At 37.3% G+C, this 18,887-nt stretch overlaps 1 protein-coding gene and 1 long non-coding RNA gene across 3 annotated transcripts in view; both read right to left on the bottom strand.

Annotated features, from left to right (window-relative positions):
- Nucleotides 1–18,887, bottom strand: part of LOC115266573 (homeobox protein Hox-C3a-like) — a 68,999-nt gene that overhangs the window by 33,549 nt on the left and 16,563 nt on the right. For both annotated transcript variants that reach the window (XM_062852014.1, XM_029872936.2), the window contains exon 2: nucleotides 8,299–8,518. In XM_062852014.1, the coding sequence (XP_062707998.1) occupies nucleotides 8,299–8,518 (220 nt within the window). The remainder of the gene's footprint in view (nucleotides 1–8,298; nucleotides 8,519–18,887) is intronic.
- LOC134287119 (uncharacterized) lies at nucleotides 4,974–6,405 on the bottom strand. Its single transcript, XR_009997039.1, has 2 exons — nucleotides 5,871–6,405; nucleotides 4,974–5,794 (listed from the first exon to the last, which is right to left on the bottom strand). It is a non-coding gene; the product is annotated as an uncharacterized LOC134287119 (long non-coding RNA).

Below are 18,887 nucleotides of genomic sequence, written 5' to 3'. Positions count from 1 at the left end.
ATTATACGTTTTCCATCCTCAAAATTTTGTAATAAAGCCGCTCCTACCGCTAACTGGGATGCGTCTGTTTCAACTATAAAAGGTTTAGAATAGTCAGGGTTAGCTAGTACTGGCGCTGAAGTTAAAACCGATTTAAGTTCTTCTAAAGCAAGGTCTGCTTCATCTGTCCACTTAAATTTCTTAGATTTCTTTAGCAAATCAGTAATCGGAGCTGTTAAATGACTATACCTAGGAATAAATTTTTGGTAAAAGCCCATAAGGCCCATAAGTCTCCTTATGTCTCTTATTGACTTCGGTCTAGGATAATTGAGAATTGGCTCCAGTTTTGCGCTGTCAATAGCTAAGCCATTCTCAGTCAGCAAATAGCCAAGATATTTCACTTGTCTCCGACAAAAACGACTTTTCTCAACGGAGATGGTTAGTCCGGCTCTTTTGAGGCGAATTGCTACCTCTTTCAATAGACGAAAATGTTCCGACAAAGATTCCGTGGCTATTATAATATCATCTAAGTATACGAATACGAAAGGCTCTAAATCAAATCCGATGGCCAGATTCATAAGTCTGTTCATCGTAAACGGCGCGTTTTTCAAGCCAAACGGAACAACTTTAAATCGAAAAAGTCCTTTTGGAGTCCTGAAAGCTGTGAAGTTCCTAGATGATTCCTTTAAAGGAATTTGGAAATAGGCATCCTTGAGATCAACGATGCTAAAATATTTAGCTTTTTGCAATCGGTGAAATATTTCCCCCATATTTCGCATCGGGTAAGCGTCCTTTTTCGTCACGGAGTTTATTCGTCTCGAATCTAAACAAACCCTAATCTTCCCGTTAGATTTCTTTACTGGAACTAACGGGCTTGCAAATTCCGATGAGCATTCCTCAATAACATTCAAAGTTTTCCAACGTTCTAACTCCTCCTCTATTTTTTCCCAAATTTTAGGCGAATACCGGTACATTGGAAGATCACGCATTTTCCCATTCGAAGCAATTTCAATCTCGTGTTCAAGTAGAGTTGTTTTACCTAAATTCCCTGCGCTAGTTAATGGGAAATGTTTTAAAACATTCTGAAGCTCTTGTCTCTCCTCTTCAGTTAAATTATGCTCAGTCTCCACCGTTTCAATAGCCTTTAACGGATCGTCGGGTAAATCTAAAGTTGGAACGTCTAAAGATTCATCTTCTTCTGGTTTAGCTTTGAACTCTGGTTCTGGTTCTAGTGGCTTAACAAGCTGGACAGAGAACTCAATCACCTCGTTATCATCGGTAATTGGCTCTGGTTCAATTCTCAGGTAATTTATTTCGTTTGCTGATGACGAAGTCTCCCAAGTTAATTCAAGGTCTTGAATCTTGTCCTCTGACAATATCATTGGCCTAATTTTGAAAGCCCGCCAGAAATCCATGCCGAGGATCAATGGCTTTCGAATTTCTGGAACTACTAATGTTGGAATCACTTTCGTGTCATTTCCCAAAGTGAAAGGCACGTTAACATAGCCTAAACATGAATGTTTCGTATCGTCAGCGGTGCAAACTTTAATTTTTGATTTAAGAATAGTCAGTCCGTGGGTTTCTAAAATATTGACTGAACTGATAACACTCATTGCTGCCCCTGAATCCAACAACGCGGTCATTTCTGTACCTAAAATATTAACTTTTATGTGGGGACATGAACTAGGGTCTACTCGAATTTCAAAGAGTGAAAATTTTTCAATTTTGTTCAAAGTTTCACGATTGGGAATCAATTTCTCCGGCGAGATGTGTGGATTCCCGAACAAACATCCCGCTTTTAGTTTGTTGGCCTCACATTTTCGGTCAATGTTCTTAAAAAAGGATGATTATTCTCACAATTTCTTGTGGTTCTCCCTAATCTTCCACAAGCGTAACAAAACAACACTTTCCGCTCATTGCACTCTCTCCAAGTGTGACCCGATTTCTGACAATTCCAGCAGGCTATGGAAGTTGTCCTACGCTGTTCTTCCTGCCGAGAAGAAGTAAATTTCGGTTGTTCGTTTGGAGAATCACTAGATTTCCTAATGGTTCTTTGAACCTTCTGAACTACTCGTAAAGGAACATCTTCCTCTGAAGAATCGCTTTCCGAATCTTCAGGTTCGATGTGATGGACATCATTACGCTGAGTAGTAGGACATCTGTAGAAGTTGGGGTCGCAAGCATCTATTTTATGATTAATTTTGATCAGATGTTCTAAATCATCTATTTCCATTATGGACAACTTTGACCTGTAGTGAGGTCGCATGTTATCCCAAACTAATTCGAACAGAGTACTAGAAGAAAAAGGCTTTTGTAAGCACTGATTTAGTTTTTCGACTTCCGTAACGTATGCAATGAAAGTTTCTCCCTTGCGTTGTTTCAATTCACGGATTTGAGTCTTAATTCCCCTATCGCGATTTGGATTACCGTATCGGAAACGAATCTCGTCCTCAAATTTGCTCCATTTGGAGAACCTATCTTCGCGAGTGAACCACCAATCGTATGCCTCTCCTTTTAAACGATGGTGTATGTTTCTCAATAACTCTTTCTCGTTAACACCTTCATGCCGTGCAAGTTTCTTGATTTTATACAAAAAATCTTCCACTTGCATCGATCTACTGTCTCCAGTAAATGTCAAATTCCAATTTTCTACCCTCGACTTTCTATATCGCGGCGTTTCTTCTATCGACGAGCTACTAGACACAGACGAATGACGTCTATGTCTACGAGAAGTTTGCCGAGAACTTCTCCTTCTTCTCTCTGACTCAGAATCACTTTCAGATCCACTAAAGTACCGTTCGCGCCTCGTCCAGTTTTCTCCTCTACGATCTTGTCTCCTCTCGTCTATCTCCGCTCTTTCCGACCTACTTTTTATACTCTTTCTAACATCTTCCATTCTACTTCGGTTCAGTGGACTGGGTGTTCTATCCCGGTGAGATCTTTCTAATCTGTGCCGGCTTTCCGAATTGCTTTGCCTGTCATTCCTAATTTCAACTCCCCTATAACCTTTACGCTCGTATTGATCATCGAATTTATCCTTTCTTAATCTTTCATCCCACGTGTCCTTTTGCAATGAATAATTACCCAAAATTCCTACATGGGGTTGCTTTCCTTTTCTTCCTTCATCTTCTGATTCGTTATGCTGCCTGCCTAAATCATTTCTCTTCCCTTTCAAATCTAAAAGATCTTTCTTTCTTGCTCCTTTTCCTTCGCAATCCCCGCATTTACAATCTCCTTCTATACAGCGTAGCTCCATTTTATCAAAATTTAGCGACTCGAAAGAGCTCCGAATCGACTTCCGTGGTGTTTTGACAAGAGCACCCGGATTTATCAAACGATATTTAGAATCTTGATCTTTGCCTTCACCTATTTGCTCCTTACTCCTCGCTTCTTCCTCTACTTGTTTTGTCTTAATGGCTGAATTCGGATCTGGATTTCTCCAGGAATCACTGCCAGAATCCTTCTTTCCTGATCCAGACTCCTCTTTCTCATGAATCTCCTCTCGAATACTCTGTCCTGCTTCAATCAAAATGCTTTCAATTTGCTCGCAAGCTTCCTTCCGAGCAACTGCCTCTTGCTCATTCTCGACCGATGTAATTGCTACTCGATTCAAATAGTGTCTCAATCGAGATACTAAAACCCTATCAAACTTTCTACGTAAGCTCTCAACTAACTCTTCAACAATCCCACTAATTCTTTTTATTTCTTCGGAAAACTTCGTTTCACTTTTGTAACTAATCTTATACTTCCTATCTTCCATAATCAATCTCCTTAACAACCTTTTCTTATCCTCCAAATTTTCTCTCCTATCCACCGTTTGTTTCCGTAAACGCAACTCGAAGTCTACCTCCTCCTCTAACAAATGATCAACCGTTGGTCGTATGTACGGTCCTGCCATTTTCAACTTCTGAAAACCCCGCTCAGATAAACTCAAAATTCAAGGAACTCAAGAGAAAACGACGAAAAGAGGCAAATCAATCTCGAAAAATCCAAAAAAAAAAGAACTAACGATTGCTAAGATGTAAAATAACGATGAACGAATGCTAATTCAGGAAAAACAACAATTTAATATCAAAATTTCAAGAAATTAGGAGTAATTCAGTTCAGTACAACTTAAAATCAATGGAAATCAACAGCTTTTATAAGAAAATCCAAAATCCAGGCACCTACAAACTACAAAAGTTCAATTCAGTTCAGTAAGGAATAGAAATTCAATCAAAATAAGAGAAAAAACAATGCAAATTCTTAAAACTATATTAAAAAATTCAAAATTAAAGATACAAGTAAAAGTAAAATGAAAAATTCAGTTCAAAATACGAGAAAATTCAATTCAGGAGCTTACAAACTAAAATCAAAATTCAATTCAAACTTACAGCTAAAAATTCAAGGAAAAAGAAATGTACAGAAATTCAAATTCAAAGTATTTTAAAATAAAATTCACGTAAAATTAAATTGAAACTTACTTTTAAATTAAAATAGATTTTGAAAGAACGCAACGTTTAAATTATTTTTCCGTTGGGCGCCAATGTAACCGTTCGTAAACTGTTCACGAGGAATTTTAAAAGCGCGGTGGCTTAAGCGCCACTCTCAAAGAGAGACCACCGGTCGTGTTTAATTTTGCCCGACTTTGCTAGAGACTTTCTCACTCAGGGACGGTTTTGAACGGTTCATGGAAATAACGGCAGAATTTCTTCGAAAACGCAAACTAAACTCCAACTCTTTCACAGGCTAGAAGAACTTATGGAAAACCTGGAAGGGATGCTTACTCATTCGAGCGAAAACGGAATCAAAACGTAACGGACTGTAGTGAGTATGTTTATTAAAAAAGCAATGTGAAACGTAACGGAACTGAACTAATTTCAAAAACTTTAACTATTTATTTTAGCAACTTCATTCGTATTGGACGGGAAATTCGTAACGGAATGGAAAAAGAGCAAACATGGCCATGTAGAAAAAAGCTCTTCACATACCTGCGCAGGTTTTTGGAGTTGCGATGCTCGATGACGGGTTGGCGTAGCTCGACGACTCGACGATGGTGACTACCTCGATGTTCGGCAATGGCGACAGCAGAATGGCGGCTGCCGACGAGTCCGTGCTGCGATTTGGCGCGCAGCGTCGACAAAGGGACCCGTGTGCGGTATGGCCGAACTACCGGTGCGGAGGGAGTGGCGGCTGGACGGAAGCTTCCGATTGTTGGACGAACGAGAGAGCTTCGGCGGATGCCGAGCGATTCCCGGGATGGTCTTTCTCCGGTCAATAAAGGCGCAAACAGAGCCCAGCGACCCGGCTTCGCGTACTATGCTTCCAGCTATGACCGAACGGGGAATGCCGCAACCTCTATCTTCCTAGATACGGACCGGGTTCGTGACGTGCAATTGGCGACACGCTGCTACGAACCGGCTCTCGTTGATTCCGGCCCACGGGGTATGACGTAAGAGGGCCTTACCGTCGGTGATTGGCGGCCGACGGGAATACTTCGCTACGAAGATGATTGAGCGACTTCACTCGCGCCTCCGTTTGACTGCCTTCTGAAAGGCGGGCCTTTGCTGGGCACACGGGTCGGAAACGATGACTCACGGACGAAACTGGCGGTCCAATCCGCCTACGAAACCCCGATTCGGCGAAGGATACCGCCGAACGACGACGAAAAAACCAGCCGTACGAAAAAAGCGCTAGGCGCTACACGTCCAACAGGAATTCATGTTAATCTTAAGCACTTTTAATTTAATTATCAAAAAATTACCTTTTTTCGTAGTTCAATTCCTTCGAGAAATAAATCAATTGCAGAAATCGCGAATTTGCGGACCTCGGTCCTCTAAACACGAAAGAAATCACATAGAAATACGTTTAACATCACTTATAATCTTTTTAAACTCACTCACTACTTTTACCTTAGAAATTGGAGAATAACTTTCACCAAAAACTCAACTAGACTTCAAACTTCACTTCAATTAAACTGACTTAAACTCAACTCAAACTAAAATCAAACTTGGTAGATACTTCGAATTAAATTCGCGCACTTCTGTCTTCCAGCCGATCTTGTAGCGAAATGATCGATTTGAAGCAATCGTTGCGCTAAGAAACTGTGCCGCTTTTCAAAAGTCCCACTATTGAATTAGATGACTATTATTAAAAATCGCGCCAACATTTTCTGCATGGCGATTTTCATGCATGGCGACAAATTTGCAGTATGACTGTAATTCGCCAGAAAGTAGATACGCGCCATTAGCATTATGCTATAAAAGTTCAAATCACGTAAGCTTTTACAAACGCTTCGACATACATGAGCATAAGTAACAGGCATGGACCAATTTTACGAACAAATAAAATATTTCTTTATCGTTAACATTAATACAACACAAATTGAAATAAATTGTATTCTATTTATTTATTTTATTCCATTAAATTAAACTAAAAAACGCAAAACGTTACAAATTCAAGATGCAAATTATAGTTTATTTAATTACCCTCTAATTGACTTATATTCAAATGTGTTTTGAATCAAAGTAACAACACAGCCGCCAATAAATTGAAAAAAGTAATGGGATGCATATTAAAAATTGACCAATTTACTAAAAAATCGTGAAATAAATGAAATCTCTATAACTTTTTCTCTTGATGAAAATTTCAAGTTAAGTCAGATGTTTTCAGAGTTCTTTATATAAGTCGTGAATGGTCAAAACTTTATTGCAATCGGTTCATTGAATCCGAAGATATAACAGCTCAAAGTTGGCTATCGGAAAATTATGCCTTTTTCAAGAATATTTATATGTAGAATAGCACGATCTTTTCCAAATTTGGACCATTGATAGACAACTGGTTGACCAACTAGTTGACCAACTGGGGAACCAACTAAATTCTCAGTGTTTTTCGCTCAGTATTCCTTTTTATTCAGTATTCAGTATTCAGTATTCATTTTTATATGTAGAATTAAGTAAAAAATCTATGTTTTGATCAAAAAACTCTATCTGATTTATTCCGCAAGGCTTCTCTCATCATGTCACGGTGTGTCTGGTAGAACAAATTTATTACAAAAAAATGGGCATCGCTAATTTTTACGCTACGTTAAAGTTGACGCTACCAGCTTTCATTCAAGCCCAACATTGAAATATTCCATCGGGGGAACTTTTTCATACAAAAATTGGGTATGTTTGTTAAGTAGAAATAGGGATTAATTTGGAACCGTGCATTTTGTATGGGGAAAAACAGTATTTTGAAAAAGTTGTTCGGGATCCCTCGGGGGATTTTTTTGGGGAACAAAAAAAAAATGAAAGCTAGAAGTCCATATTTTCGAAAAACGGCGGATTTGGCGATGCCTAATTTTTTGTGATAAACCTTCACCATATGCACGCCGTGATGTTCATACTCCTAAGATTTCAATCTGTGATTATTTTTTAAGAGTTGATGCGTTTTACATGGCACTATCAAAGTTACCCTAAAATGAAAATCTGATTCTTGCTCATATGAAAAACTAAAAATCACCCAACGTATTTAAGATTATCGGATCTTTCAATTGCAATTGTTAACTGATACCCCAGTACTTGTTATAAAAATATAAATCTAGGAGAAATACTGTTACGTAGAAAAAGATGAAGAAAATTCATTGAAAAACTATCAAAGTTACTTGTGGTTACCGCGTTTTACGGTACTGAAAATCTGCAGGTGTAAAATTCAGTCACTAAAAGGGTCCATTACTAGTGTCAAAACTCTACTCAAAACATGTATAAAATGTGATAAACATGTATCAAAACATGTATAAATGTGAAACTGAATATTTAGACGGGATGATCGAGATTTGTAGTCAAGAAATAGCGCAAGAGGTGGCGCGCCGTCAGTTACAATAGACTACATGTATACTGTACTGTTCTATGTCCATATCCGGATAAGTGACGTAGGCGTCTCTTTTCTTCAACAGAATTTGTTTTTAAGGTAAACGTAAACTACATACCTACTGTCAAGAAATGTAAAACATATTTTTTGAATAAGTGTTACATATTATTGAATTTTGAATCAATCTGCCATTAATAAAATCTTGCGTCACTCTGGTTCCAGGAAAGCAGGATGTGCTGAGACTCCATAACTTGCATTTTCTCAAGCAATGTGTTTGTATAGAACACAACCAATGCAATGATGTTGGATTCTACTTGTATTGGATATGTTTGAATGTTTAACTGGCATACCATTTTTTATGTACTCGTTGGAATACCTCAGTTTAAGATTTGACACATGCTCCCTCCCGTAACCAAAAATCACCCCCACCCGAACGTTACGTTTGATGTTTGATTGTGCGCATTATTGTATCCATTGTATCATACATACCAAGGGGTACTTTAGCTCAGATTCGTTTCGTCCCGAGACGTTGTTGCTGGAACAAAACATGAAGGCAGAGTTGGAGAGATTATAATAGGGAGGGAATCCTTGGTAGCTATTGATATCCCTCTCTGCATCGTTGGTATCCACATCATCTTTGTAATGCTCTTGGTTTTCACAGCCTGGGCTTATACTGGGACTAGAATCAGACGAAACAGACGATAAAGGCCTGAAATGGAAGATAACCGTAATAATAATGATCAAAAGTGATGAAAGTGTGCCTTGATTTGAATATAGCTTTTTTTCTTCTAAAATTTATTTGTTTTGAGGACCTGGGACCGAATACACTAGTCGACAAAATTGAAACTTTTTTCACGCACTTTGACCATTTGTTCCATTTCTAATGGAATTTGGCCCGCTGATTTCGAATCTGACTTCAGAATTCCTGTAACACGTACAGTTTTTGAGAAAAATGGGATTTTATTCACAAAATTTCATATTTTCATACAAAACAAAATCTTGTCTTTATAATTTTGAATTTTTCATCTGCTCATCATAACCAATAATTATATTCAATAGATTTTGATCCACTGATATAGAATCTGACCTAAAAATTTCAGTAACACGTAAAATTTTTGAGAAAATATGGTTTTATTCATCATATTTCATATTTTCCATGGAAAATAAAATAGTGTCTTTTAAATTTTATTTCATTTTATCTGCTGATCGTAACCAATATTTATTGTCAATATATTTTATTCCTCTGATTCAGAATCTGAACAAAAAATTTCAGTAACACGTGAAATTTTTGAAAAAAAAATGAAGCTTTATTTATGAAATTCAAATTTTCGTAGGAAATAAACTATTGTCTTGATAATTTTAATTTTTTTATCTGCTCATCTTAATCCATATTTATATTTAATAGGTTGTCATCCACCGATTCGGAAACTAACCTTAGAACTTCTGTAACACGTGAAATTTTGTGAAATAAAATAATGATTTTATAATTTTATTTTTTTTTATCTGCTAACTAATATCTATGTTCAAAAGATTTTGATCCACTGCAGTGGATCTGTGCCCTGATACAAAATCTGACCTAAGAATTTCAGTAACACGTAGAGGTTTTGAGAACAATGGGGTTTTATTTACAAAATTTCTTATTTTTAAAGAAAATAAAATATGGTCTCCATAATTTTATTTTTTTTATCTACTCATCTTAACCAATATTTATACTTAATAGATTTTGGTCCACTGATTCGGAAACTGACCTAAAAATTTCTGTGACATTTCAAATGTTTGAGAAAAATAGGATTTTATTCATAAAATTAAGTATTTTCATAGAAAAAAATATTACTTTTGTTTTAATTTATGGTCCTCTCATCAAAACAAATATTTGTATGTAATAAATTTCAATATGCTTATTCGAAATCTAACCTCAGAATTTCTGTACCACGTTCAGTTTTTTTGTATGAGAACCCACATTTTATTTGTATGGCGCGAAAGATTTCCCAAACTCCCCTCCTTCCATTAACCCCTACCTCATTAATGGACTGCTTTTTACTAGATCGTAATAGATTGTATTTAATGTTTCCACTTATTCTTACCTTAAAATTGCTGTAACAGATTCATTTTTTTTCAAGTTGGGTTTACTCAACCAAATTTCACATTCTCATGAAAAAAAAATCGGGGATACGTACCGTGCTAATTCGTGAACTCAGTTCAAAAACTGTACGTGTTACACAAAATCTTAGGTCAGATTCCGAATCAGTGAATCAAAATCGTTTGATCGTTTGGTTATGGTTAGTAGATAAAAAAAATGATATTAACAACACAGTATTTTATTTTTATGAAAATATAAAAATTTGCGAATTAAACCCCATTTTTCTCAAAAATTGAACGTGTTACAAAAATTCTTAGGTTAGTTTCCGAATCAGTAAATAAAAATGTAAATATAATAATGTAAATATTGTTTAAGATTAGCAGATAAAAATTATAAAGACAATAGTTAATTTGCTATGAAATTTTATAAATGAAATTCCATTTTTCTCAAAAATTGTACGTGTTACACAAATTCTTAAGTCACATTCTGAATCAGTTATTTAAAATTATAAAGACAAGATTTTATTTTCTTTGAAAATATGAAATTTTGTGAATAAAACCCTATTTTTCTTAGAAAGTTTACGTGTACACAAATTCTTATGTCAGATTACGAATCAGTGACTCAAAAACCATCAAATATAAATATTGTTCATGATAAGCAGACAATAAAAAAAATATAAAAACAATATTTCACTTTTTATGAAAATATGAAAATTTGTGAATTATACCCAATTTTTCTCAAAAAAAATACGTTTTACTCAAATTCTTATGTCAGATTACGAATCAATGGATCAAAATCCATTAAAAGTAATTATTGTATATGATGAGCAGAGAAACATTTAAATTATGAAGACAATATTTCATTTTTTTAGGAAAAAATGAAATTTTGTGAACAAAACCCTACCCTAGTATACGAGAAACTATTGCATATGAATATTGGTTAAGATGAGCAGATAAAAAAATAAAACTATAAAGACAATATTTTATTTTCTATGGAAATATAAAATTTTGTGAAGAAAAATCCGTTTTTCTTAAAAAATTTACGTGTTACAGAAACTCTTAGGTCAGATTACGAATTAGTGGATCAAAATCTATTTAATAAAAAATATTGGTTAAGATGAGTAGATAAAAACTTCAAATTTAAGAAGACAGTAATTTTATTTTCTCTGAAAATATGAAATTTTATGAATAAAACCCCATTTTTCTCAAAAACTGTACGTGTTACTGAAATTCTAAGGTCAGATTCTAAATCAGTGGTTAAAAAACTATCGAATATTAATAATGGTTGAGATGAACAAATAAAAAAAATAATAATATAAAGACAATAGTTTATTTTTTATGAAAATATGAAATTTTGTGAAAAAAAACCCTATTTTTCTCAAAAACTGTACGTGTTACAGCAATTCCTAAGTCAGATTCGGAATCAGCGTACCAAAATCCATCAGAAATGGAACAAGTGGTCAAAGTGCATGATCCACTGTCGACCAGTGATACCGGCGCACAATATTTTCGATGAGATGAATTTTCTTCCGTTGCTTATTAGCAATTTTTTTTCTTTGAAGAAAAAGTGCTGATCAGGATAGATTATGTTATGAATATGTAGTAATGTTTAAGAAAACGTCCAAAAATTACGTCACACTTTAAAGGAGGAGGGGGAGGTGAGCGGAAAACTGTGGCAACCTATACTAAAAATTAAGGACGTTCGTTGCCGTTAAGATCCCAGTACCTACGCGGGGTCAAATATTTGTCCAAAACGAAACCAATGCTCAAACATCCTGTTTGACTCGATCGAATTTTCATTAGGGTCAAACAGATATTGTTTCCTGGGTTCTTTTCTTGTCAATTGTTTGACTCTGTGTACTTATAACCTTAGCGATAAGGCAGTTACGGTATACTTCGTAGATTGAATACTGACAACATTCAGGTTCCTTTTTGGTAATCCTGTCCATGCTGCTTTATAAAAGTTGGCTGAGGAAGTGAACCTTGGCCCAATCTTAAGGCGAAACTGGATCCATTTCCTCACTTTTTGGTTTTTGATTTTTTATAAAATAACGAAGCAATATTTTCAAAATCGGTTTCGTGCACATGTAGAGTATGGATCAAGGTAGGGGTATTAGGAGCATAATGGACACCCTAAGCAAATGAGTATGTTAGGCCTGTATAACAGACAAAAACTTAACATATTATCAGTTGGCTTACAACTTTAACTTGTTTCCTATGTATTTCAATCATTTACAGCTGGTAGAATGTCATTATTGTGAAGAAATAATGAATTGAAAACCGTGTGTATTTTTGGGCTGGCAAGAAAGGTACGGAGCGAAATGGACACTTATCGGGGCATAATGGACACCCCTGCATATTTTATGCTGTATCTTTGAGAATATCGACCAGTTAAGTAATTTGCCAACGGAGATCAATACCACAGATATAATACTCCATCTTAGACAAGTTTACATAACTTCAAAGTTAATTAAATAAATTTTCGGCTAAAATAATCGGATTGAATTTTTTTAAACTCTCTAAAACGCCTAACAGTATGCAACTCGCGTACATCCATTCATAATTGCCAGTGTTCATGTCGCCCCGAATAGACTACAACATTGAAATTGCCATTTTCAGTGTGTTCTGATCAAAAATAAAATACTTCATCCATTGCTGAATCTACTTATACATGTAGATAAGCTAACAATTCACTTTTTTGTATGGTGGACACACTCAATCACTCGTAATACCTTATTTGCTGCTGCTTCGAAATTATAAGAAATCCACCATATGAAATCAAGGATGGTAACACTCACTTGCAGAGAGTTACACTCACTTGATGTTTTCTCAGCTCAGAAGCGTGCAATCAAGAAATGGTGTATGGACGACTTTTACCTTGTGGTTTTGTCTAAAAGTTTGCCGAATAGAGTAGAGGTCGCACACGCATACCAAAGTCTCGAATCCTACCAGAACGCGATTATTTTTCCACAAATTCATCTCTCATTTTGTCAATTAGCAACATTCTGTGCCTTCTAATTAATTACAAGTTTTTCCCGTACCTATAAGATTTCACTAAAGATTTCTCTAGTAATATCTCCTAAAATTTCTCTGGAAATTTCAACTATTCCCAAAATTCGTGTAGGGATTCCCCTAAAGATTTCTATTGGGATTCCTTCAGCTAGAATTCCTTGAAGAAGGCCAAAAAGAGTTCCAGGTGTAATACCATGATTAATTTCTAGAGTAATCCATGAATTCCTGGATGATTCTTTAGGAAAATCCCTGGAAGAATCAAAGGCATTTCTGGAAGTATCCTAAGAAAACTGGCTAGAAGAATCCCGGAAAGAATTCCAGAAGAAATCGCTAGAGGGATTCCTGCAGGTATCACAGTATGAATTTCAATGAAGGAGACCTAGAAGGCATTCCTGAAACATTAGAAGCAGCAGGAATCACTTATGGAATCCTAAGAGGAGTTCCTGGAGAAATCCAACAAGAAATATTAGGAGAAATCCCAGATTTATTTTTTAAAGATTTCTAGGAGGACACACCGAAGGTACTTCTGCAAGACTCGATTTTCTTGAATAATCCCAGCAAGTTTTTGAAGGAATCCCTGGAGAAATTCTTAGTAGAGTGCGTAGAAAAATTCTGGGAGGTATTACTGGAGGAGTCTTAGGAGGAATTGCTGGAAGAACCACAGTAGGAATAGCTTGAGAAATCCAGCTGCAATTTCTGGATGAAGGCCAAGATGAGTTCCTGTAGGAATCCCATGGGAAATTTATGAGAGAATCCGTGGACAAAATATCTTGGATAAAAAACCTGGAGGAATCACCGGAGAGTTTCTGAAGATATCACAGGAAAAATTTCAGGAGGTATTCTTAGAAAGATTCTGGGATGTATCACTGTAGAAACCTCAGCTGAAATCCTAGAAGAAATTTCTAGAGAAACCCCATCAGGAATGCCGGGATGAATCCAAAGAAAAAATCCTTGGAATACCCAGAGAAGTCCCTACAAGAAACGGTAGAGGTATTCTGGAAGTATCTATAGAGAAGGCCATGAAAGAATCGCAGAAGGATTTGCAGGAATTCCATGAAGATTTTCTGGAGAAATCTTTGGATAAAATCTGTGGAGGAATTCCTAGATAAGTCCTTGGAGAAATCCCTGGTGGAGAAACCAAAGGGCTTTCTGGAAGAATTCCAGGAAGATTGCCTGGAAAGGTCTCAGAAAAAAAGCCAGGAGAAAGCTCTAGAAGAATCCGAAGCATAATTTCGGAAGTACCACAGTTAGAATTTTTGGAGGAAGAATAGCAAGAAGAACCGCATGAACTGCTAGAGCAGTCACAGCTGGAATATCTGGAGGAATTCATAGAATTCCGGGTAGCTATCATAGAAGTAATTTCTTGAGAAATCCTAGATTCAGCGATGCCAGGGGTATCTTAAGAGAAGTTCCTCTAACAAATGCCAGGAGGAATATCTACAGTTCTCCTTGAAGGAATCGGTAGAAGTATGCTGGAGGAATTCCTGATTGAATCACAGGAGGAATTTCTGGAGGAATCTCAGGAAGATTTCCCGAAAGTATTACAGCAAGTAAGTTTGCCTGGGGAAATCCTTCAGAAGTATTTCTGTAGAGGCCCTAATGGGAATTGCTTGAAGAATTCCAGCTGAAATTCATGGAGAAAGGTCAATAGAAATTCTTGGGAAAATCCCCTGGAAGAACTTCTGTAGAAAGTCCTGGATATATCCGTGAAGAAAGCATCAATGAAGGGATTTTATAGGAAAATCTCAGGGAGATCTTTCTGAAGAATTTCCGGAAGAACTTTCCTAGTAGAATTCCAGAAGGTACCACAGTGAGAATTTGTAGAGGAAAAGCGACATTGCTGGAAGAATCACAGCAGGAGTTGCTTGAGGAATCCTAGCCACAATTCCCGGAGGAAGGCCAATATAAGCGCCTGAAGGAATTCCATGAGAAATTTTAGGAAAAATCTCTGAATGAAATCTCTGAAAGAATTCGTGGAAGAATCACCGGAGGAACTTCTAAAACGATTCTAGGAAGATTGATTGAATAATTCCAGCAGAAATTCCTCAAGAAAATTCCAATAGAATCTTTTAGAGGAATCCCTAGAAAAATTCCGAGAAGAATCATAGAAAGAATTTCCAAAGAAATCCTAGCAGAATTTGCTGGATCAATCTCTGCATAAATTTCTAGTATGTCCAACCCCATCATGACTGCCTGGAGTATCCTAAGGGAAGTTTATTGAAGCAATATCGGGAGGAATCCATAAAGGAAGCCTAGAGAAATCACTGTATGAATAGATAGAGGTATTTCTGGAGGAATCTATGTAGAAGTCTATTGATTGTTCTTAGCAATATCCAAAACGTGCAACAGTTATACATATAAGTAATTACGGATGTGCTTAAGTTTTGTTCAAATGTGCCATTAATAAATATTAGAATTATTGTGTGAAGTTTTAAATTTTAGGTGACTGTCGAGAAAAAATTCTAGGGGGTGCGGAATATGTTCTAGGGGGTGCCAGGCACCCCTGGAACCCCCCCTAGCTACGCCAACGGGAGTGGGATTAGATCCCAGGTCCTCAGCGTGATAGTCAAGTGTTCTAACCATCACACCAGGTCCGCTCCACCAGTACTTCAAATTCACAGATCTCAAGGGGCAAACTTGGAACAACAGTGTAATTTTTATTTTGTTGTTACTCACTTGTAAAAAGCTTAAAATAAGAAGATCAGGTGCACTGGTTATGTTTTTATGATATTTTTGTGCCCAAAATCGTGAGTAGGTGCAAAAGTCGGCCATTGTGGTGGCCATTTTGGGTTTCTGTTCTGAAACAAGAATACCAAAGGCACGAATATCGCTTTTCCCGCCCACGACTATCTCTATCGTAACTTTTGATATGGGGAGGAAATGTTAATGTAGGACTTATTTTACAAGAGGTATCTAACTCAGTGGCATCCTCATAATAACTAATTAGTGGGAGGTTGCTGTCATAACGGACTATGCGAGACGTTCTTCATCTATATATAAATATTAGTGTGGGTCATCCGGAACCGTTTTCTCAGATCAAAGCTTTTTTGGTTCCGTTTCGGGTCCTGAGTATCTGTGCAAAATTTGAGCACGATCGGTTGCGTCTACACTTTGCGCATTGCAATTGAAATTTGTATGGGATTTTGTATGGGAAACATACTTTTTTGCATTTTAGCCATAAGTTGAAAAAGTTTGTCTGAAACTTTTTAACCGATACTGTAAAATGATAGCCTAGGATGTTCTGAAAAACTTTGTTGAAGACCGCAAATCGATCCGATGCTGGTGAAAATAGTTATAACCAACGAACCGAATGCATGTGTTTATGTTTTAACATGTAAAGAAATAACAATAGCAACAAAATCATGCTGTTTCGCCAATCAATGTCAACGCTATAACTTTTTTCATAAGCATCAGATCACTTCGCGGTCTTCGACAATGTTTTTCAGGCCACCTTAGGCTATGTTTTCACTTTGTCGGTTACACGATTTTAGAAAAAATCGAGCTTGTTAAGAGAAAAATGCAAAAAAGTGCGTTTTCCCATGTAAAACCCCATACAAACTTCAAACGCGATGCGCAAAACGTAGACATAACCGATCGTGCCCAAATTTTGCACACTTATTTGGGTCCTGAAATGGGATCAAAAAAGTTTTGATCTGATGGGATACCATTGAATTTTTCATTTTTTCATATAAACGATGACCCACTCTAATAAATATATTGTAAGTGTTCGCAGTTTAGTGTGGAGTGTTTTTGAGATTTTGTATGAATTGGAATCGTGTATTATATAAAAAGTGCAGGAAGTGTTCGTATATGTTGTGTAGTTTTCTCCATTAGCTAGATGTCTGCTAGACCGTAATTGAACAGTCTACCATACTACGCCACCAGTTTCCAAAACCCACCACCAGAGGGACAAGCAGATCCTGTTGATAGCCTGGAAGGAATGAGGTGAAGAAACAAAGATGGACGGGCTAACGAACACGATGATGAGAGAGGGACACGAATGATCTAGGTCGCTGACCGAGTATGAAGGGTATTGGCCCATTTGTACTCCATGATTCTTGAGAAACTGGCAAAATAACCGCCAACCTAAGAGGTTGTAGTGAACAAACATGCGGAAGGTAGTACCCGTATTGAAAGAGTTAAAGATATAGACGGAAAAGCAAGTAAAGCGTAGGACAGCAGGTAATTGGTTCTTCCTCCAGCAAATCTATATAATTCTAGTTCGTTTACCCAGATCCATAGAAACCCGCTGTTTTTTAGGCAGAACTTCGGTTCTGGAGGTCTACAGGAAGCCCCCCCCCCCTTACGTTGGGCAGTTTCATCAAGTCCCGACGTCGACCGAGTTCGGCAACACACTCGCAGCCCGAAGACTACAAGGGGGCCTTTGAAAGTCGCCATCGTTACCCCGGAGCCAACTATGTAATGACGCCAGCGTACAGGATCTAGTGGTACCTGGTGGTGAAAGGTGGAAGGTAGAAGGGACCCCGAAGAAGTGAAAAGGACAGGTTAGATTAGACTATAAGAATGTGGGAAAGAAGAAAGTGTTAGAAGAAGAAGAGGCCGGAAAAGTCCGGGAATAAATGTGTGTAATAACGTAATGTGACGTGTTTTTTTCTGTACGACAGTGCGAAGATTCCCTGCCCACGAATAACTGGTCAAGAAGCATGCTAACCCTGAGGGGTTGTTTCAGGGAGTCTCAGGAAGGCTCCCCTACTGAGCTAGTCAGCAGTTATACAATATAAAAATGAGTTTTGATAATCGGTTCAGTATCACTGAGAAATAGCTCATTCAAAATCAAGTTACAAAACAGCCATCCGTACCATGAAATCGAACAGAGTCCCGGGGGTTGATCGCATATCAGCCGAGATGCTCAAAGGTGACTCACAAGTGCTGCAGCACATAACAAAATGCGACATTTCTGGTCGACTGGATACCGAGCTGGATACAAGGCGTTTTAGTAAAGGTGCCCAAAAAGGGTGACGTGACTGTATGCGATAATTGGCGGGGAATTATGTTGCTGTGCATACAGCACAAGATTGGCGCAACTCTCCGGCGGCATTAGACAGAATTCTGATCCAGACGATCCTTTATGGACCATATTGTCACGCTCTGTATCATCTTGGAGCAAATCAATGAACTCCAAGAATCTCTCTACTTGGTGTTCATTGATAACGAAAAAGCTTTCGACCGTCTCAATCTCGAAAACATGTGAGGAACCCTCAGGCGCAAGGGTGTCCCTGAGAAAACCATCGGACTCATTGAAGCACAGTACAGGGTATTTTCGTACAGAGTACTGCATTACGGTGTATTGTCCGATCCCATCTGGTTCGTTGCTGGAGTGAGGCAATCTATCTAAGGTATCTTATCAGCGCTACTGTTCCTCATCGTATTCGACGAGATCCTTATAGGTGCGATTGATTGTGAACCAAATCGTGGGTTGCTGTGGCAGCCCATTACCATGGAGCACCTAAATGACATCGAAATGGCCGATGACGATGCCACGGTGCTTCATTTACCGTTATTATCAAAAAAAAAAATATACCATCAAAACCTGAAACGCCATTCTCTTTCTTTATCATTCCTACACCTCTGGACAAATTAAAAAAATCGTTAGACGAAATTTTGAGTTACGCCCTTTAAAGGCCCTAAAAAATCAGGGTTTCTATAAAAAAAAACATCATATTTCATAACGAAAGCATGCTTTTGCCAACAAAATTTGAAACGCCATTCTCTTTCTTTATCATTCTTACACCTATGGATAAATTTTTAAAATAATCGTTAGACGAAATTTTGAGTTACGCCCTTTTAAAGAGCCTTACCCCTAAAAAATCAGGGTTTCTATAGAAAAACATCATATTTCATAACGGAAGCATGCTTCTGCCAACAAAATTTGAAACGCCATTCTCTTTCTTTATCATTCCTACACTTCTGGATACATTTTTAAAATAATCGTTACACGAAATTTTGAGTTACGCCCTTTTAAAGGG

Source organism: Aedes albopictus, chromosome 2 (genome assembly GCF_035046485.1).
Source record: "Aedes albopictus strain Foshan chromosome 2, AalbF5, whole genome shotgun sequence".
Classification (NCBI taxonomy): domain Eukaryota; kingdom Metazoa; phylum Arthropoda; class Insecta; order Diptera; family Culicidae; genus Aedes; species Aedes albopictus.
Note: the sequence above shows the minus strand (reverse complement) of the source record. Positions and strands in the feature narration are given on the sequence as shown.